This window comes from Paramisgurnus dabryanus, chromosome 21 (assembly GCF_030506205.2).
Source record: "Paramisgurnus dabryanus chromosome 21, PD_genome_1.1, whole genome shotgun sequence".
In the NCBI taxonomy this organism is placed as follows: domain Eukaryota; kingdom Metazoa; phylum Chordata; class Actinopteri; order Cypriniformes; family Cobitidae; genus Paramisgurnus; species Paramisgurnus dabryanus.
Genome location: NC_133357.1, coordinates 1677057 through 1699477, shown reverse-complemented (window position 1 = coordinate 1699477; position 22421 = coordinate 1677057). Strand labels below are relative to the sequence as shown.

General features: G+C 38.2%; 1 protein-coding gene across 2 annotated transcripts; it reads left to right on the top strand.

Annotated features, from left to right (window-relative positions):
• Positions 1-12816: 12816 nt before the first annotated feature.
• LOC135776035 (uncharacterized) lies at positions 12817-19997 on the top strand. Of its 2 annotated transcripts, XM_065286656.2 has the most exons (10): positions 12817-12871; positions 12998-13118; positions 13800-13895; positions 14028-14202; positions 14925-15514; positions 15706-15885; positions 16273-16413; positions 16683-16737; positions 16904-17057; positions 19158-19997. In XM_065286656.2, exons 2-10 carry the CDS (start codon positions 13092-13094, stop codon positions 19303-19305), a joined length of 1566 nt encoding a protein of 521 aa, XP_065142728.1. In that variant the 5' UTR covers positions 12817-12871; positions 12998-13091; the 3' UTR covers positions 19306-19997. The 2 variants fall into 2 exon arrangements, with proteins under 2 accessions (XP_065142728.1, XP_065142729.1); XM_065286657.2 differs by lacking the exon at positions 12817-12871 and having other exon boundaries at positions 14032-14202.
• Positions 19998-22421: the final 2424 nt, after the last annotated feature.

Below are 22421 nucleotides of genomic sequence, written 5' to 3'. Positions count from 1 at the left end.
GTCACTCTCATGCCCAAATATCAATGTTAGTGAGCACAAACACACCCGCACACGTCATTAATAGCGGTTAACTTCCGCAATGTAATTCGATTGTGTTCAGCGAACTATACCGCACGACCGTACCCCACACCCCCCTTTTCAGGTGAACTCGAGTACGGTACACGGGTGACCATCCAAGATCGGAAAACAGTGTTCACATCATCCAAACGAACTGAACTCTGACATGAAACGGACCCTGGTGCGCACCAAAAGTGCTTATGTGAAACCCCCCTTAAAGTATCCATTTCTTTTTAATTTCTCTCAGTGGTGCGTCTGTGTGTCTGCTGATGTCAGGAGAATGCTGGGGTTTTGAAAAGACACAACTGAGGAAGGCTTTAATGAGTGTGTATTTAGTTGCAGCATGCTGTGTTTGTGTGTGCGTTTCTTTAAATTAAGTCACAGTATGTTGTATACATCTAATCTATACAGTGTCATCACATGCCGCGTAAACACACATGATCACACATGAAAGACAACAAACATTTGTTTCTCTTTGAAACACAATGTACTGATGAATCGTGTACATTCACTCCTAAAAAATAATGGTTCCTTAACGGGACTCTGTAGGGTGTTTTCATAAATAATCTTTAACTTCCACAGAAGTCTACTGCACAAAAAAAGGTTATGGAGCACCAAATTTGTCCTTCTATGGCATTGAAAAAAGACCTTTATTTTTAGGAGTATTGATGCCAGGCACATGCTTTAGGGTTTGTGTACACCAAAACTTTTTAACGCGGCTGAAAACACCTGGACAACGCCGAATGCCAGCTGAGTGCCAGCTTTCTTCAGCTAAGCGCTTTGGTATCTCTGACACATCAGCTGTAAGATGATTGGTTGCTGTGATACTTGTCCCGCCCCTCCTCCACTGTGATTGGACGGCCGCGTGAGAACTGACATTGACGAGCGGAGCTTTTCATCCAAAGTTGAAAATTTTTCAACTCTCGGTGCTCAGCGCTGAGCGCGGAAAAAACGCCGTGCGCCGGTTTTCAGCGCGGAAGAAAACCGCTAGCTGCTGGCTTATATGAAAAACGCCGAGCTTCCATTGGAAACAATTGAAAACATGCGCCGGCCGCGGGCGTAAATGTTTTGGTGTACACAACCCCTTCGGGCGGGGCTAGTCAACTGGTGGCCCACGGGCCAAATGCGGCACTGCAATCATCTTTATTCGGCCCGCCGGGCATTTTTGTCTGATTTAAAATCAGCGTGGTAACTTTTTCCACTGTACATGACAAATGATGTCCGATAAACTGGAAGCAGAGTAATATATATATAAAGAAAAAGTTAAAAAATATTAAAAGGTAAAAATAGCTATAAAACTTTGGGCCGCATCATACTTTATTTAAATTTTTCAAATCTGGCCCTGGAAGAAGAGTAATTGAAAACCCCTGTTTTAAAGGTGCACTTTGACTTTAAACTCAGAGGAAAAGCCAAATGTGATGAAAACAGATGTGGTTAACCAATCAAACATCAGCTGGCTGAAAACTGATCACCCATAACGCATCATCTCAGTGACCTGTTCACATCGCCGGATGACCTGTCAGAACATGCTAATTATTCTGCTCCATTTAACCAGAATATTCCACCCTGAACTAACAGACCTCTGATCGTGGAGACGATGTCATTAAGGAATGTGAGTGAACTGGAATCACTCAGCCGAAAACATCGGGACAAAGGGGTCACATGGTGTCAAAGAGCAAGTTTTCAGCAACTTTATTCAGATTGCAATATTTAGGGGAGAATCAACTTAGAATGCAATGGACCACTTGAAAGCAATGCTTATTTTTGCATTGTTTATTTTCTGTGTGGTTAGTGCTTGATTCACAAACAATAAGCAAACTAGTTAGTGTTCAAAAATGTGGAAAAAAATCTAAAGTGAATTCAAAATATAAGAGGTTGGCATTGTGGCCTAGTGCAGTGCTTCCCAATCTTGATCCTTGAGGACCCTCTTCCAAAAAGCTCTCCTTATTTAACACACCTGATTTAACTCATCAGCTTGTTAGGGAGACATGTTTACCATTTTGAAATGAGGCTGATTAGTTGAATTAGGTGTTTTAAATAAGGAAACATCTAATACTTTTTGGAAGGGGGTCCTTGAGGACCAGGATTGGGAAGCACTGTTTAATGCAACGCAGAGCATGTTTGAGCAAATGCTTACATGCGCCAACTTGTTCTTGGTTCTTCTATTGCATCGTTTATCATCTTTATTTCTAAGACTGTTTACCATAAAATACTGCCTTGGCAGCTTGCTAGGTTTTGTAACATAGCTTATGAACATCTTCCAAAAGCCCTGACCTCCAAATCTACTTTAGGAAAAATACTTAGTGAATAGTGTCTTTAAAAATATCAAATGAGAGTTGTACGTTTTCATTACTCCAGCAATCTTTTGAACATCCTGTGAACCGGCTGCATCTGTTGAACAGCATGTTAATGCTAGATGTCTGGATATCTAGTGGATATCTAGCCTCAAGGCCTGTAGTGAGACCCTTCAGGCGATTTTCTCCATACTGCGAAAAAGCTCTGACAGATGTTTTCAATCATGTGGAGAGTTACCAGGAGGTGCTGGGTCATTTTCAAGCCAAAGCTGCCACTCAGATTGTTTGAAATGAGCTTTACCAGTGCATGGATACACAGCCTCAAGCTGTTATAATACCAGTGTAAGGGACACTGGATTTCTAGTTTCCCTGAAGTGAGCTCCAAAAAACATTCAGCCTCGCACAAACAAATGTCCTCTGAGCACCACAGGTCATGGTTTTGTTGTTGTTTGGTACTAACTAGTGTTTTATTGAGGGACCTACTAAAAACACTAGTTTACACCAGCGTGAACTTACATGATGGTTCAACTTAGATTATGGTGTTGGAAACTGGTATAGTGCTGGTCTAGCTACCGTGTTTCCCAGTCCACCACAGTCTAATTTGTCTCAAAATATGCCAAAAAACTTTTGTTTCTTATAATGCTGCGTTCAGACCAGCAGCGGTAGAGGCGCCAAGCGCAAGTTATTTCAATGTTAAGTTAATGTGAAGACGCGTTGACGCGCGTCTGGAGGTTTCGCGGTGCGAATGACGCGTTTAGCGCGGCACAGTAGAGGCGATTAGCCTCATTCGCGCGTCTAGCCGCGTTAACCAATCAGAAGCTTGCTCTAGTAGTGACGTGATTACAGAAAGCGAGCGGAGTCGCAGAAGCCCCTCCCATGATGTGAATTTCCACGTGAATGTCTCGAATACTAGAATTTCATGCGCGTGAAGCGAGTAAACTCAGAATGTTCGAGTTTGGTAGACATGGTAGACGCGAATTTGACGCCTCAAACGCGGCTGGTGTGAACTCACATTAACTGTCTGATTTGATTTTTCCTAAGAAAAACCTGTGAGTTGACACATAAAGGTACAGTATAGGTTTTATAGCGGCATCTAGTGGTGAGATTGCGAATTGCAACCAACCTCAATTTCGAAATGCAATGAGAAGCTACGGTAGCTGCCACAGGACAAACATGTCATTGTCTGAGACAACATTCGTACGAAACGCGCTCTAAAAAACAGTTTGTCCGTTTAGGGCTACTGTAGAAACATGACAACGACTTCCATGTCAGAAGACCCGCATTGTATGAAGATAAAACGTCTCATTCTAAAGTAATAAAAACAATAAAACAGTTAATTTTATGAGGTCTTTATACACCACTAATAATATAGTTATGCATATTATATTGCATTTCTATCAAGAGATCCTTCGAAATCTTACACATTGCACATTTAATGCAACAAATCAAAGAACCCAACCAGCAAATACAGTCGAATCTAACATACAGTGGAAGCCAACCTTGAAAACCCCAGGCCACCATTCTTAACACAAATTCCGAATTAAAAAGTACAAAAGTAAAATAGATAGAAGCCAACACAGCACACAAAACGGCAATCATGTACTGCTACACAGTGGACAAAATCACAAAAGAGACGATCTAAGAGACTCACCAGGCCACGTTTGCCTCTCGTCATCCCGAAACTTCCATTAAGTCTCACCGGTTACACTTAAAATTAGCTGAGATTAGGTGGGTGTGGATTTTAAAAGAAGGGAGGCCCAGTTTAAACGGGACACAGCGGAGAAGAATGGGCTCTGTCAGCCCACAGCATGCTTTAATTAGGGCCTATTGTCGACCGTGTTCCCCCGGTGAGGCGACTTGGGAACGAAACAAGCATAAAATGGGTTCAGGCAGTTGAAAGAGGCTGAGCAGAAGAGGATCTGACTGTGTGGTGTTCAAACAGATCTCGACGGCGTGCATGGGTTAAGAGGCGAAAATCAAGCACTTGTCTGAGATTTCATGGGTTGTTTCCATCAGGTGAAATTGTACAGGGGATATCACCGTTTGTAATACGTCGAAAAGGTGAGTGTATCAAGGATGTTGTGTAGAGCCCTTGAATGTCGGCTGCTCATAGTAACAAGCACAAACTGGGATAAGACGGCTGATATTTGAATGAAAGATTGGACTGGAACCTCAGGGGAACTTCTGATAAATAGCTAGTTCCAGTTTATGAAAAGAAAAGAAAATATAGATTTTTTTCATACAAATGCAAGGCATGCAAGATTAAAAATAATTCACAAGTGTAGATCTAGGATAAAGGATCAGATGTAAGCAGGGCTTGACATTAACACCCGCCAAACCGGCCAAATGCGGGTAGATTTCCACTGTGGGCGGCAAGACAGCCAATCCCACCAGCCACTTTGGCAGGTTGAATATCATTTTTTTGTAGTTTTCTTGAAAGTTATGCGAAATGATGAACAATGCGTAATGCGACACTGGGAAACTACAACTCCCATAAGCACTCCCTGTACCCAGCGCAAAGTACTTATTCACTTTATTTATCATGGAGAACTCGAGTGTTGATGGATTTGCTAATGCGGGTGACGCAGTCTGAGCGTATACATGCAAACTTCAGGAAAGATAAAACAATTGCATGGAAGTGATTTAAAGAGATTTAAAGACATTTGGTGGTGGTTGAGAAGATTCCATCATGTATGTAAAGCCATTTGAGTGCTGCAAAAAAACGCTTTATAAATGTAACAAATTATTATTAATAAATTATATTAAATTAAATTAAAGTGTGTGCACACTTTCTGGGCAAGAGCAGAGAGAAATTCATACCTGAATGCACACGTCCCAGTTTTGTCCAAAGTCAAGGAAAACCCCCAAGCAAAAGGCACATCATTTTATGTTTTTACCAACAGCCAAAATTGTGGCCACAACTAAGTGGTCAAAAGTGAGAAATCACCTCACTAAAATGTTTACGATGATCATAAAAATCTTTAATCTAAAGTTGTAGGCTATGTTTAAATGCTAGAAAATACTTTTGTAGACACAAGTATACTATGCCAAATATGCATTTCTATAAATTTTACAAATTTATTTAAAAAAACAAAAACATTGAAATAGATGCCTGAATATTGAAGAAAAAGCAGCAAAAAAGAGCCCAGAATAGATGTAAACTATAGTGTTTACCCCACAACCCCGAAATTTTAACAGCTAGAAAAATTAGCCATAGTTTTAATATGGTAAAAGTGAAGTAACCATGATTTTTTTTTTTTTTTTTGGGGGGGGGGGGGGGTTGATGCAAATACCATGGTTCAACTAAATGGTTAGTGAGACCAAGGTTATAGTTACTGTGGTTTTATTACAAATAAAACTATGGATACTAGTTTTAGTAAAACCATGTTAATTTTCTAAGGAATGAAGTACAGAGAATGATGTCTTAAAACAATGCTGATCTGTAGCCTAGGATTAGCAGAAGTCAACTGTAAATTTTGAATGCTCATATCGTCTAAATGTGATTTTTTTTATGTTTTAAGGCACACTACTTTATAGATAAGTCTAACATATTCATACTCAAAGCTAAAAAACCATCCACTTTCATTTCATGGGCACTTTAAAGATTACTTACAGATCCCACAGTAGGACGCTGTCAGTCAAAGCAGGCTTTTGCTCAATAAGTATAAAGGAGGTGTTTTTACCTGAGGTAAACATGAGGAGTTTACGGAAGCAGGAGGCGCGCGCGGCGGTATTCATTAACGCCATTTCCCGCACAAACGTCTGAGAGATGAATAGCACCCGCCAGCACGCGCTCTAATTGCGTATGACACGAGATCAATGCATACACGTCAGGATGCAAAGATGTCATTTTATAACCTGATGCCTTCAAGCTCCTCTCCGCGGTTACTCAGGTGCCAGTTGCTGTGGAAACCGGTTCTTTTCATTTTTTTTATATATGTATTTATTAAGATGCGTTAGAGAGCACTGGAGCTTCAGCGTCGTATTTCCTATTAAAAGATACAAGACGTGCAGTCACGCTAATTGAAACCTGCCTGTCAAACATCCTATTACACTGAACGCCAAAGGACGTGAATGTGAGACTGAATTCATTGCTTTTATAAAGTTTAGTCTTCGAGGCGCTAAGTTTATTTCTGCCAAGGGGAAAGTATAGTGGTAATAAAAAGCCATACAAAATTGCAAAGATTTTAATCGCTGTGTGGCGATAATAACCATCATATATCAAAGTATGATTTGTCATTTACTAATTAATCGCTTAGATGAGCTTCAGTTCAAAGTTGCACTACACTTATTATACAAGGACATAGTGTCTCTCTAAGTAACAGCGAGGTCAACAACTGACCCTGTTAACATTTACTACACCGTACACATCCTGATAAAGTTATGCACAATTCACAGTCAATATTTAAAGGAAAAAAAATTGTCAGATTTCATGTTCAATTTCTCGAACTACTTTACTGTACTTGTCGGCTGACGTCAACTACTAAGAGATTATTTACTAATCTTGTATTATTTTAGACTATTGTTATAAGTTTAGCAGACTTTCTAAAAATTTTAGTTTTCAGCAATAATAGAATTCCCACATGGTCAAAAAAATGATCCTGTCACTGGAGTAGCCCTTAAAGGGATAGTTCACCCAAAAATGTATTTTATCACTGTCATGTTGTAACACAAACCTGTATTAATTTCCAGTGTTGTAGTACTCGAGACTCGTACTCGGTCTTGTACTCGGTTTCGAGACCATATTTTAATGGTCTTGGTCTTGTAATGGACCAAGTCCCTTTTAAAATATATATTACTGTTTCTTTAAACTGATGTAAAATTGACACAAACAGTGATTGGTGATTTTTTGCACGCATCAGACTGGCGCGATCAGATGGTCAGACCTGAGGAGGTTTTTGCACTGCCATGACTTTTAGCTCATGGCAGTGCAATAAAACGCACCCGTCCAGTGAAATTTAAGCATTAGATAAGCCGCTATTACCCAAAATAATAAGACGGCTAAAACACAGAGTGGCACTACACATAATTTTCTCAGACCCAACTTAATGTGGACTCGACCTTGGCTTGGACTCAAACTTTTCTGGTCTTGGTCTTGACTCGGACTCAACCCTCTCTGAACTCGATCTTGACTCAGACTCAAATGATCTGGTTTTGGAAACAACACTGTTAATTTCTTTGTTCTGATGAACATGAAAGAAGATATGAAGAGTTTGGTTCCAAAACGCAATAAAGACCATTTTTGAAAAAAATGAGTTACTGCCAAAATCAGTATTATTTCAGGTCAGTATTTTACAGTAAATTCTTAATTTTACGCAAAATCCAATATTCGCTGTGTTATTCTGTCATCTTTTCTCCCTTTTTTCCCAATATGCAATAAACGCCACTCCTCCTTTTCTACAGAATGCAATAAATCCGCTCCACAAATTACAGCGCACCATTCCACGCAATGTAAACAAACAATGGTGGTGCGTTGAGTACACGGAGTCCTAGTTTTCCTCATCTACTTTGTACTTCGTGATCAACAAAGAAACAAAAACAAAATAATACTTTAATAGCATTGATAAACCTGTGATGGTTTTCTGTGACGGGAAAGAAACGTAAGCCATCAACATCTAATAATTTACGCGAGAGGCACTCGGGAGACGATTGCTTGTTCTCCCTATAGCATCTAGCTTCTCTCGTGCTAACACATTGACCCCAGGGGATCTTATGAAAAACTTTACATAATTTTACTCAAAGTCAACAAGAATTACAGCTGATCGCTGTGAAAAATGTTAAGCACGACGTCAAGTATAACCGCGCAGCAATGACAGTGTTCCTAATATGACAAAGTAAGTGTTATGATTAATGCCATTAATGTTTATTTTTTAATCAGTGTGTACAACTGTTCAACTAAATAAATACAAAATGGCAAAAATAAATGCACATTTATACATTTAATTGAATAGATTCATAGAATTTTGAAAAAAAGTGTCATGGATTTATTGCATTTTGTGGAAAAAATAATTCGTTTTATAATAAATCTTTGAAAATCAAGTTATGGATTTTAATTTTTTATGTTTTTATAACCTGAAGATGCTATGTGAAAGTTTGTAACAGAAAATAGTGGTTTTCATCTTGTCACTTTCTTGGTATAGAAAACACGTTTTTACCGAAATTTGTAAAAATGGATTTATTGCGTTTTGGAACCAAACTCTTCATATATTGAGGAATGTTTGAAACCAAACCAATTATGAGCCCTATTCACTTCCATAGTAGAAAAAAGAATACTATGGAAGTGAATGGGGCTCTTCAATTATCTTCCTTTGTGTTCATCAGAACAAAGACATTACAGGTTTGTAACAACATGAGAGTGAGTAAATGACAGATTTTTTCATTTTGGGGTAAACTATCCCTTTAATATTTACCATTTGGGTACAGATATGTGTACTTTTGGTACCATTATGTACTTTTGACGTAACAATATGCACTTTTTTGGTATAAAGGTGTCTTTTTTGAAAATGGCACCACCCCAGTGACCGCTACTGTAGCCTATAGGGACTTTTTTTTAACCTTTTTGGCAATGCAGTGGTATAACTTTAAATGGTCCATCAAGTGCATGGATCAATATCAGTGTACTCTTGGAACAAAATTTTTATCATCCAAACAAATTGGGATTAGGTTTAGAGTCCATGCTAGATTTAGGTTTAGGATTGGTTTACGGGCTTGTATACAATTCTTTTCAACATGTTTCCCTTAGATTTTGGGGTTAGATTTGGGTTATAGTACAGTGGCCCTGAAGTGCAAACCACAACAACAATTTTGCTAAACAACAACAACAAATTTAAAAAACACCACAACAAATTAAAAAACACTGCAACAAATTAAAAAACAACAACAAATTAAAAAAACACTACAGCAAATTAAAAACCACTACAGCAAATTAAAAAACACTACAACAAAATAAAAAACAAATACAAAATAAAAACACAACAGCAAGTTAAAAAAACACTACAGCAAATTAAAAAACACAACTACAAATTAAAAAACACTACAACAAATTAAAAACACAACAGCAAGTTAAAAAAACACTACAACAAATTAAAAAACACGACAACAAAATAAAAAACCATAACAAAATAAAAAACACAACAGCAAGTTAAAAAAACACTACATCAAATTAAAAAACACTACAACAAAATAAAAAACATGTCTATGCCCACTGGTACCTACCTCTTCCGGTAAGTTAATATAGTTGTGTTTTTTATTTGTTGTTGTGTTTTTTAATTTTTAGTTGTGTTTTTTAATTTGTTGTAGTGTTTTTTATTTTGTAGTTGTTTTTTATTTTGTTGTAGTGTTTTTTAATTTGTTGTAGTGTTTTTTTAACTTGCTGTTGTGTTTTTTATTTTGTTATGGTATCTTATTTTGTTGTAGTGTTTTTTAATTTGTAGTTGTGTTTTTAATTTGTTGTAGTGTTTTTTAATTTGTAGTTGTGTTTTTTAATTTGCTGTAGTGTTTTTTTAACTTGCTGTTGTGTTTTTGATTTGTTGTAGTGTTTTTTAATTTGTAGTTGTGTTTTTTAATTTGCTGTAGTGTTTTTTTAACTTGATGTTGTGTTTTTTATTTTTATTTTGTATTTGTTTTTTATTTTGTTGTAGTGTTTTTTTTTAATTTGCTGTAGTGGTTTTTAATTTGCTGTAGTGTTTTTTTAATTTGTTGTTGTTTTTTAATTTGTTGCAGTGTTTTTTAATTTGTTGTGGTGTTTTTTAATTTGTTGTTGTTGTTTAGTAATTTGTTGTTGTGGTTTGCACTTCAGGGCCACGGTATTATTGGCAGGGTTTAGATTACGAATGTTCTTTGGACAGGAATATTGTTCAAGGAGCAACAAAACATGTTGATAAAACACCAACAAAATATTGATTCAGAAACATCTTACTGTACTTCGCAAAATTACGGTGATATTAACCATAAACGTAACTTTTAGCTTTTATGTCCCGGACAAAAACCCCCTTAAAAGTGGACGTTGGCCGTTTTCATTCAAAATGGACTGCAAACTTGCAAGTCTGGAATTTCAGATTGATCAAAATCTCACCCTATATATTTTTTTTCACCACCGTATATGACTCAACTTATGATTTACCTGTCTGAAATGCTCCACACCTGAGGATTGTGTCTCAAACACTCACAGCAGTTATAATCAATTCGGTTGCCATTAAAAGAACATGCAGAAGTTTCGCAGAGCAAATAAAGGCATTGTAGCATGATGACGACAGCAATAAGAGAAGCATTAGAGAAGGAAAGCCCACTTAAAAGGCTCATCTCTAGACCACTCGGATATCGTTGAGGCAGACAGCCACTGAAACTACCAATGTGTGACTTATTGTGTGACTTAGAGTATCTAAAATCCTAAGTGAACTGAGAAAAATAGCTGCACTTTTCCACAATACTTTATTTGCTTCAATCCAATGTGTTGATGACAGCTGATAACAGTTTAGGGGGAAATAAAAGTAACCGGTCATAAAATATATCCACAAAATCACATCTAAACAACCGGCTCAACATACCAAATGTGACATCCGTATACTGAAGTAGATTGTTTAGAAAGCACATACTTTTTCTGTGTGAAGTAACCACACTTAGTAGCAAACTCACTCTCAATTTATATTTCTGCCTGTTGTGCGCAGTGCATACAGTGGGCTTACATTGAGTTGTCTCTCTAGCTAGAGGCAACAAGCCAATCATTCATATTTGTGAGAACAGCACTACCCGACCAATAAAATGTTCAAGCTCTGATGGTGCTTGTTGATATGCACAAACCTAAACCTAACCAATCATTTAGCATTTTCAAGAAATATGAATGAAGAAAGCCTTTCCATGGGGTCTTCCAACACAGTCTTATGGTATTTTGTATGCATTTCACCATAGATATGTATTAAGGTTTAGATGTCTTACGGCGGAGTCTCTAACGGCATCACCTGGCGGCCATCTTACCACAGGGCGCTCACTCACTCGTAGCATTGAGTTTAATGGTGCAGGTACTTTTAAATTACCATAACTTGCTCAATTTTCTACCGATTTTCAAACGGTTTGGTTTTTTACAAACGTTATAAACGTGACTACAATTGTTTCATGAATTATTTTTTAATTTTTAGTATAAGTATGCAGTGTCATAGGTACTTCTTTGACGTTTATAATAAACCAAACCGTTTGAAAATCGGTAAAAAATTAAGCAAGTTATGGTCATTTAAAAGTACCTGCATCATTAAAACTTAATGCTACGAGTGAGCGAGCGCCCTGTGGTAAGATGGCCGCCAAAATGCGGACGTTCCACTCAATTGGCCAGCAGCGAGGACGAGACATCTAGCCTTTACATATCTATTCATTTCACTATGTGGCTAATTCTCATTAACTCGTACGGTAAGTTTTTGTACGATTTGCTCATGCTCCTGTGACGTTGTGAGATATCATTTTATCTAATAATCATATGCGTTTGTATGATTCACTATGTACATATTCATACGAATTAGCCAATTCATAAAATTTGTACAAATTCCTGTGAGATCGGATTGGGAATGTTGTTTAAGCATTGTTTAATTTTTAAAATGTAACCGTTTACGAGTTTACATAACACGTAAATTACATTCATTTTTCGATTACATTACAAGCGTTACTTGAATCGTTTAAGTTTAAATACTGTAGATAATTACAGAACGCATTTCTTGGTTCATTGTTCTTTTAATGGCCCAGGGTTCAATTCAATTCAATTTTATTTATATAGGGCTTTTCACAATTTTTTTTTGTTGAAAAGCAGCTTTACATGAGTAGATGTAGAGGAGAACACTGAAAATCAATAGATAGTATAAGAAGTAGAATATAGCGGCTAAGGATAAACCGTACAAGCGAGCGTATTAATAATGTAACGTATACAGTAAAGTGCTAAGTTAAGCCAAAGTTGGCTGACTCTCCCTGGGACTAAAAAACCCCCTAGGAGAAAACCCGGTGGGAAAAACTCCTAGAAGGACAAAAAACCCTAGGGAGAAATTAATATTTATATATATAGACACGGTAGGGATAGAAAGCGGGTAAGCGGATTAAACTGGTTCAGCCGGTGGTTGTTGGTCGCGCATCGGCTGGGCATCACGTTGAAGGACAGCCAGTAGTCAGTGTTGCGATGACCTTCACAGCTACAAGAACTGGGTCTGTTTGTCTCATTGTCCTCAGGGAGACAAAAACAGAATTCTATTAGCGTAGGGGCCGTTCGCATGTAATGCAAGTGTCATTATAGTGGTTTAATTCAGCTCGGTTCCAGACAGGCTAACTATTGCGGCAATAGTATATTACCCACACTGTTAAAAAAATCCGTAAATTTAGGGGTCCCTTTACCGTGAATTTGCAACGGATTCGCTCCGTTTTGCGAAATACGGAAAGTGTGCTGTTGCGCAAGGCAGTATGGGTAGATTTTTCTCCCCCAGCCATTATACTCAGCGCGGTCAGTGCCAGCCTGAAGTTCTGCGAGTCACGTGGAAAGTTGTAAACAGGTTGGTTGTGTGTAATGAGAATAGGAATGGAGTGCCACCTCTCAAACAAAATATATTAAGTTTAACAAGATAATCACGTTTTTGTTCATTTCATCAAATTATTAGTTGGTTAATTTTGTCTCGAAGGTTTCTAACAGCATTCCAACCGGCGCTATACAGGCCAGGGTAGTGGCTCGCAGCTGAGCACGGGACCTTTGCTGCTAGCTGCGTTAGCATTGGCATGTCGGCTGCGCTTCCTATGTACCAGGTACGTCAAAAGCCCATTTTTTGTTCCCCCTCATACATTAAGTTGGTCTCGATAGGCAGTTGGTAGTCGTGTGTGTGTTTCATGTCGACATCTGAATGTGTGTGTTTCGCGTATTTTGAAGCGTGAGTGGACGTTTGCTGCTAGCTGCGCTAGCATTAGCCAGCCGCATGCGCTTCATAAGTACGTCAAAAGCCAATTTTTTATTCCTCGTACATGAAATTTGGTCTCGATAGTCAGTTGGTAGCCGTGTTTATTTCATGTCGACATCTGAATATGTGCGTTTCGCGTAATTTTGAAGCGTGAGTGGACGTTTGCTGCTAGCTCCGCTAGCATTAGCCCGCCGCCTGCGCTTCGTAAGTAGGTCAAAAGCAAATTTTTTGTTCCTCGTACATGAAATTTGGTCTCGATAGTCAGTTGGTAGCCGTGTGTGTTTCATTGTAACGTTTGTATGTGTGCGGTTTGCGTTATTTTGAAGCGTGGGTGGACGATGGCCCGTTTGCCCAGCTAATGTTAGCCCATACGTTTTGTGTATGTAAATTAGCCACGTGTGTGTGTATGTAAATTAGCCACGTGTGTGTGTATTGTTTTAGCTCGCTGTGTTACGTTACCATACTACTGAGAATGGAAATAATTAAAAGGGGTGATGATTAAGTAGAATCAGATTTCCCCTGTGTATTATAGGACTTTCCATTCCCTAAAGTGAAACAAGCAGTGAGGAAAACATTGCTGCCCAAAGAGAGTGGCCCATGCAGCCCAAAGCAGATTGCTCATTTGAAGGTATCTGAAAAGTGAATGTGCTTCACTGTGCTGATCTGAATTTATTGTTTTCATATTGATTCTGTTCTGATTCTGTTCTGATTCTGTCCATCCTTCACTTGGCAAATGTAATCTCTTAAACATGTTGACAAGAAAGCAATGCCATCGCTTAGTAGTGATCAGATGGATACACTGATGGCTAAACTGGAGGAATTAGGAGTTCTCTCTGTAGATGACCTGAGCCTTGTTGACCCGGAGGACATTAAAGACACTCTGCCATTTATTCAGTGCAAAAGATTCGTCAGAGCTGTCAAAGCATTGGAATCAGGTGAGTTTTTGCCCCTCTGTTTTAATGCAAGTTTTCTGAGACTAAAAAGGTTTATTCAAAAAATGCAAAAAAAGGTTGCCATCAGCTGTACATGGTGAAAAAGAAGTACACTTCCATAGTCTACTTAAAGTGCTTTATTTTCATGCACTAATTTTGTACTTAATATACTAAAAATTCTTCTTTAGTACTTCTTAAGATAATCTTAAGAACATCCAAGTGTACTTCACTGTGCTATTTTGAGACACCATAAATATGAACTAAAATGTGCTAAAAATGTATTAAAAAATGTATTTAGGTACCACTTGTAGCAAACTTAAACGCATCTTTGTTTGAAATTTGGGTTCAAGTTTAATACAAGTGTTAAATGAGTACATTTTTTAATACAGAGATAGTATGTTAAAAGTGCATTTTAGTTCAAATTTATGGTGTCTCAAAATAGCACAGTGAAGTACACTTAGATAATCTTAAGAACATCTTAAGAAGCACTAAAGATGAACTTTTAGTTTATTAAGTACAAAATTAGTGTGCGAAAATAAAGCACTTTAAGTATATTATGAAAGTGTACTACTTTTTCACCTGGGTACCCTATAATTGGTTTTCATAATTAGGTCCATTTGTATTCCTGGTGGACCCATACTGGACATTAAGGACCAATGTATTAATTGATTCGTAACAATCGTGATGTGTTTAATTTATGGAGATGTGTGTCATGTCATCCATAGATTCACAAGCTCCACCGCAGTTTACCAGGCCTGGCCCCTCATCAACACCTGAGCCACATAGGTTTCAGCTGCCTTCAACACCACCTGAGACAGCCGACTCCCCATCCCAAGACACATATTCTGTTCCATGGCACAAATTTCCCTCAAAAGTCATGGATGACTTGCGTGAAAAGAAGTACATAATGGGGAAAGACAGACGAGAGATGGTTCGGATCGTCGCTGAAGATTACCTCCACAAACACCCAGGAAGACCTGGTAGACAAAAGCTGAGGGAACTCGCCAGTATGATTGTAGGACAATATCCTGCCTCCTTCAAGCTGACAGAGCCGTTTGGAAACAAACCTTTTGCAAAAGATGGTTCTGAAACTCTATTTCGTCAGCTGGAACACAGAATTGAAAATATGAAGAGGCCACAAAGCTCACTGAAGAGGCGAGCAGGGGGTAAAAATTCAACAAAGAAAAGGCCCAGGAATTCAGATCAGTATGGATGTGTGGCGTGGGATCCAATCATTGAGGGGACTGTGTCTAGAGAAGACCTGCTGTCTAAACGAGATGACTTGAAACGTGCCTTTCAAACCCAGGATCTTCAGGTGGGTCTGCAATCATCCATTATTTTCTTGTGTTGTAAGGACACGTGAAATTGTAGGACACATTGTGAAATTGTAGATCGTCTGACATCACTACGCCCATAGTCTATTGAAATTTATATCCTGTTTTATTATTTTAATTGGTTAGTTTGAATAACTGTTCGACTGTTTGACTAACTGCCTTATATCTTAAGGAGTCATCTGTTAGAAAATTGATGACCGAAACATATCCCATTCAGCGTGAAATCCTCAACGATGCTGATACCTTTATTGGCGTTGTAAAGGAGGAGTGGCCGTTCCTGTTTGAAGTTCCTCACCTGTTTGATCATGCATCTAAACTCCTTGGCTTCTCTGTACAAAACAAGCTGGCACAGGTGTGTTGTTACTGTTATTATTATGATTGTGCTGTGCTGCTCCATATGGAGAGAATTTTGTCTTTATTAATCAATCAAAAAAAAGATTTGCAACCAAAAAGAGAGTTGAGACCAAAAAAAAGATAAACTGGCAATCAATCAAATAGAATAAATTGGATGAACAATCAAATAGAATAGATTTGAGACCAAAAATCAGGAAGTGGCAACCAAAAAAGCAGAACATTTGAGATCAAAACAGAACAGTTTGCAAATAAAAAAGGAAATAATTCGAATTTTGTTTTTTTGTGTTCAAATTTCTCTCCATAGCTGCATTTATTTGGAGACCAAACAAAAACGAGTGTTAGTCTTATGTACCTGTACAAAATTAACACCTTGAACCTTGAACAGGAACTTTCCAAAAAAGAAAAGGGGATCAATGACTTCCTTGACTCAGAAGGGATGAAGACGGGCGAAGGTCCAATACAGCTCATCTGTGGCATTGCAAAATACTTCAAGGAAGACTCTTACAAACTCTTCGACAAAAAAGAGGTAGATGTTGTAAATTTTAAACTATGTGCAAGATAATTATTTGCATCCAGTGGTGAACCAAGTAACCAATCACAGTATATGAAGTATAGATTCCCCTAATTGTGCTGCTAATATTCTCTATAAACTCTCTCTCTATAAACTATTTACATTAATGTCTGTGCTTAATGGCTACCTCTGTCTTATGAAGACACTAGCAGATAGTCAATTTGCCAGCAGGTTTGTGTGCACTAGAAACATTAATTCATGTGTTATGTCTGTCACCAAAACAGATCTCTGCAGATCCTGAAGTCGAACTCCCAGTGACCCCATGCATCCTAGTCAGAGGTTTGTAGTTAAATATTTTTTGTATCTCAGCGAGCTGTTTTATAAGCTGTTGTTTTGTCGTATTTATCAAAGAAATGTTTTCCTTGCCTTAAAATATAGGATTTTTTTTACATGGTGCTCAGAATTGTTATTTTTTTTCTTTATCTTTTTTTTATATGTGTTAAAGGTGACCAGCAATTCAAGATTGCTCTTGATGGGTTACTTGTCAATGACCACATCACCTCTCCCATTGTGGCTTTGAGCTACGTCTTCTCCATGTTTTATGTCTGCAACATCCAATACCCACCGGAGATGGCTTTTACTCTCGAATTCATGCAAAGGTAAGCACTCATTGTTTGGAAATACTTTGTAAATGTGACTTTTCCATGCCTTTCTGCATCCGACCTGCTTTTTGTCAATCTACACCAAACCCCTTTGTCTGAGATGTACAGGCTCAAAATGTGTCGCCACATGCTGTGAGCTTTTAGATCAGCTGTTATTTGCTTATGATCCCCCTGAATATGGATTTGTTCGTGGATTTTGTAGCTTCCCGTTGAAGACTATTGTTGGAATAAATGTTTCATATTTTTTAAAATGGCAGGTAACATGCTTTTTGCTTTACATGGTGTCCGAGGTCAATCAAAAACAAAACAAACATAACATGATTCTAGTTGGAAAATTGAGCAAAAACATATTTTTCTTGGAATGGATTCTTGAGACAAAATTCGTTTGAGCTATCTCTTTAAAACCATTAGCACCTGAGACCAGGTTATGTCAGTGGTGGTCAAACCTTTTCATGTCAAAGACACACAAACTGAAATGTATTTGGCTGCAGACTCAAACCTAAAAATATGTTGTTCCAGGGACCCCCTCCAAAAGTAAAGTCTAAACATATTCATTTAAAAAATAATACATGCTGGATTCATGCCCAAATGTTAATACTTTGATTAGGGGTGTGACGAGACTCTTAATCCATGAGACGAGACGAAACACGAGATTGGGTTCACGAGAACGAGACGATATTTTTTACACTTTTTAAGAAAACCTCAATGATAAAATAAATGAATAAGAAACTGAAATCACATTATTTTTAAATGTTTTAACTAATCAAGGACTGGCCTTAACAATTATTTTGCTAACTGATAATGAAGTGATTTGTTATTTTGGGGTAATAAAAATAGACCCAAGTGAGCAGTAGCATTTAAAATTATTAAATAATATTAAATTATTAAATAATAACGAAGATGCAATAATAATTGGTTCAAATAAAGTATTAAAACCAAGTTACATTAAACAACATTAAAGGTGCAGTGTGTAATTTTTAGAAGGATCTCTTGACAGAAATGCAAAATAATATACAAAACTAAATTATCAGGGGTGTTTAAAGACATCTAATAATGAACCGTTATGTGTTTATTGCCTTAGAGTTAGATGTTTTATCTACATACACAGAGGGTCCCCTAACATGGAAGCCGCCATTTTGTGCAGCCATGTTTCTATAGAAGCCCTTAACGGACAAACTTTTTTACTAAGTTGTCTCCAACGATGACATGTTTGTCCGGTGGCGGCTACTGTAGCTTCTCTATGTGTTTCAAAATCAAGAGGTGAGCAGTGGACTGAGCCGTTGGTTGCAATTCACAACCTCACCACTAGATGCCGCTAAAATGTACACACTGCACCTTTAACAAACACATTACATTTGTGCCCTACAAATAAAAAGCATTATGTATGTATTATAACAAATGCCTGCCGACATTAAATCATGTACACTCTGTGTGAGGGTTTAATCTGCTGAGACTTCTCATCTGACACTGATTAACATACAAACATAAAGCGTCTCAGACTTCACACGAGTTCCCAAACGAACAGTATTGAAAACCCAAACAAAAAAGCAAACGCAGTAAAAGACAAATATAATGCATGCGCTATAAAAGGGTCAAACAGAAAGCTGCATCCCCCGGAGGTCGCATTTGCAGGCTGCATACGTCATCAAGGTTCATTTCAGATCATTAACTGAGCATTACATTCGCAAGTCGTGAGCATATTACAAGAATTTGCGATTAACTAAATAATTAGTAAACTTTATAATTGTTAATAGTCTCTAATCCCTGCAATATCCCTGCACACATGTTGAGGTTGCATGCTGTCATGTCTTGGTGATAAGCAGACTTCTCGCCCTTGCAAACATTTCTTTATATGCGCAGTGTGAATGCATGTGTCTTGAAAAGACAAAGGAAGAGATAAGCTTAGCCACTGGCACCAGCACCACAATAACATTGGGTACTAGACAGATGGTCAACTAGAATGATAGAGAGGTTCACACATAGGGGCATATTGAAGAAAACAAATGTATGATTTTATAGAACTGTTCCACTCCTGTCAAGCCACACAACACGTGCAAACTTTGTCTGCATCTCACTATTCTTATTATTTTTTCTCAGAGTTTTCTTTGGGATCAATCCTGCGCGAGGCTCCAAGGCAGAGAAGAAAGGGAAGAAACAGCACTTCATACTTCCACAGGTGCGCAAGCTGGTTTCTCAGCTGAAGGAATTTGAATGCCAGCAGAAGGACTCTGAGTGGGCCATTTGAGCTGTTCTCAAAGCTCAGAAAATACCTTTTTGGACTGTATGTACAATTTTTATAGTATTATGTGAGTTCAGATGTTTTAACTAGATGCCCACAACACACATGCTGCAGTTTCAAATCCCCCATGTTAAGGGGGAGGGAAGGTGGGCGATATTTGTCATTCCAGGTAGAGCTTTGCCTTTGTCTGTTTTACAGAAATCTCTTTATGGCATGTTGCACAGAGTCATCCTTATAAGGTTATGATTGTTATTGCTGCTGCACTGATGTTTTATAGAAAATTTATATAATGTAATACTTCTAATGTTCTACTTGTTTTTTGTAGAAAGGTCAGACACTGGTTGCAGAGCTCTGCCTGTCGGTGTGATATGTGGAGTTGGAGGTGTAGGTTTCTGCATCCTCCTGGAGGGGGCTCCTCATTTTGCACTGACAGGTGAGACAGCAACTGTGCTGGCAGTTTTATTGTTATTTATTGTTATTTTGTCAATGTCTTTAACAAATCCATTTGTTATTAATGCCTGTCAGCCTGTGGGTGCTAAAAAGTTGCTAGATTTGGCAGCTCCCTGTTAAAGGACATGGCTGTAGTTCTTTAAGAGAACAGCTGGTTTATGTATGTAAAATTGCTCTGAATGTGAAGGTGATGTTCTGAATGTTTTAGTGGTTGTAATGTAAATATTGCAATTCATTCACTACAAAAAGTGCAATCACTTTAAAGCATCAGCAGCTGTTAAAATAAATAAAGAATTGTTGTGATTCTACATTTGTGCTTTATTGATGATAAACGGTATAGAGAACTGTACGGAAATAAAAAATTTAGGATTTGTGTCCGTAAATGGTACGGATTGAGTACTTTAATAATACGGAATATTCCATTTTAGGTTTGATGGAAGTGTCAGTAAATGGTTAAGAAAAAGACAGGTAAATCTACGGAAATATCTGTTATAGGGTTTACGTAATTGTCCGTACAATAACGGAAAAATGTACGGAAAATACGGAATTTTCCATTTTAGGTTTGACGGAAATGTCCGTAAATGGTAAAGAAAAAGACCAGTAAATCTACAGAAATATCCGTTTTAAGGTTTACGGAAGTGCCCGTACAATAATGGAAAAAGTGCTGGTAATTAATTACCAGCACTTTTTCCGTTTTTTAACGGAACTTTTTTTAACAGTGCATATGAGGTATGTGGGATCAGTGGCGGCCGGTGACTTCTTTTTCGAGGTCGCTCGATGCAAAGTTCGTCACAACATGTATGTAGCCCGTCATGTATGTGGTTCATAATTTCAAAATATGTGTTCTGGGGTCGAGTGAACATATGTGCATCATGTGTCTTGTCAAAATATGTGCCTGCTGCAGATGCGTCTAAAGGGTTTATGATAAAAGAGACGCTCGCGTTTGCCAGATACTCGCATAATCTCATGCGTAATCAGAGTTTACTGTTAAGGGAGTGTCTTGCGTGTATTTTGTGGACGTGAGCGTCTCTTTTATCAAAAAAACACAAGAGCATCCGACTTTAAAGAAGCATTTCACCCGTAGAAACATTCATCTTTATTGAAAGTGTGTCATATTTGTAGTTGAAATATACATTTCGAATTTGGTGCCTATTTGACCGAGAAAAGGGGTGTGTGTAGTCTCACCCCCTCAACAAAGATATTGGACTTCCTTCTTTCAATGATGCAAAATGATGATTTTTACATCATTGAAAGAAGGAAGTGCAACACTGAGATCTGTATTTCTCCTGTCTCAGCGGCAAGAGAGGAAATGATGCATGACCATTCAAAAACATGACTGGGGTTCTAACTATACGAAGCTTAATGCAAATGGGTTAAGTGTCCCTTTAAATAACTATGAATATCACACTATTTTTGATAAATGTGGGAGTAAAGTGAGTTTCAAACTAAGAATCATAAAAACCTTGCAACTGCAGCGCTCATTGCTAACCGTCTCAACCCATTCCCGGTGTGTAAAGCATCTCCTAAAAACCACACAGTCTCAGCTGTTCACTTGTGGGGGCACATTATGGCATCAAATGCCACTAGATCTCTCACTCTCAAAGAGAGTAGAGACGAGTGAAAAGCAATAAAAAGGGACGGAAGAGAGCGGGGGCCGTTCCTCTCTAATTACTCTCATCTTTGCACAGCGAGAGGATCTAATAAAAGAAGAAGAGTGTCATGGTATTTGAAGATAAATGTCAGCGTGTGTATGTATGTGTGAGGGACAGACTGCATGTGTATGGTAATGTAATGTCAGTTAGGTGTGTTTAAATATTTCTCTGAAGCGGTGTTGTGCTGTGGTTAGGATGCAGAAGGGCCCATGTGCACCGGTGCAGGTCAGCCCCTGGAGGAGAGAGAGCACGGTGCTGATACCGCACACAACATGATGGTAATAACAGCATGCTCGACAACAACAGCCAGATTCTGTTTGCCCAAAGGGGCTGAATGTTAGCACAATCCAAATGTCAGGGGCACATGCTCGGGATGGACTGAGATTGAGCTGGCAGGGAGAGAGGTCTGGAGAGAGAGAGAGAGAGAGAGAGAGAGAGAGAGAGAGAGGATCAACAGAGACTGTCAGGTGCTCATTGGAGGGGATCAGTTGGTAGAAATAATATAATTTCATTTGTTACAACCAAAGCTTGCTTAAGTCTGTTGTACTGTGTGTACTGAGAGCGCAGTCTACTTGCTGCTATCGCACATCATTTTCCCACATGGGATCAGTAAAGATAAGAAATCTATCTGTCTATCTATTTATCTGTCTCTCATTCTGTTTGTTTGTTTGTCTGTCTGTCTTTCAATCTGTCTGTCTGTCTTTCATTCTGTCTGTCTGTCTGTCTGTCTGTCTCTCTCTCCCTCTCTGTCTATCTACATGTACCTGTCTATCTATCTATCTGCCTGTCTGTTTATCCATCTCTGTGTACCTATCTGTCTGTCTATCTATCTATCTATCTATCTATCTGCCTGCCTGTATACCTGTCTGTCTCTTTTTCTGTCTGTATCTTTATCCATCCATCCATCTGTCGGTCTGTCTACCTATCTGTCGGTCTATCTATTCATCTAGCTGTTTATTTGTTTACCTTTCTGTCTGTGTTGTATTCTGTCTCTTTTTCTCTATCTGTCTGTCTGACTAT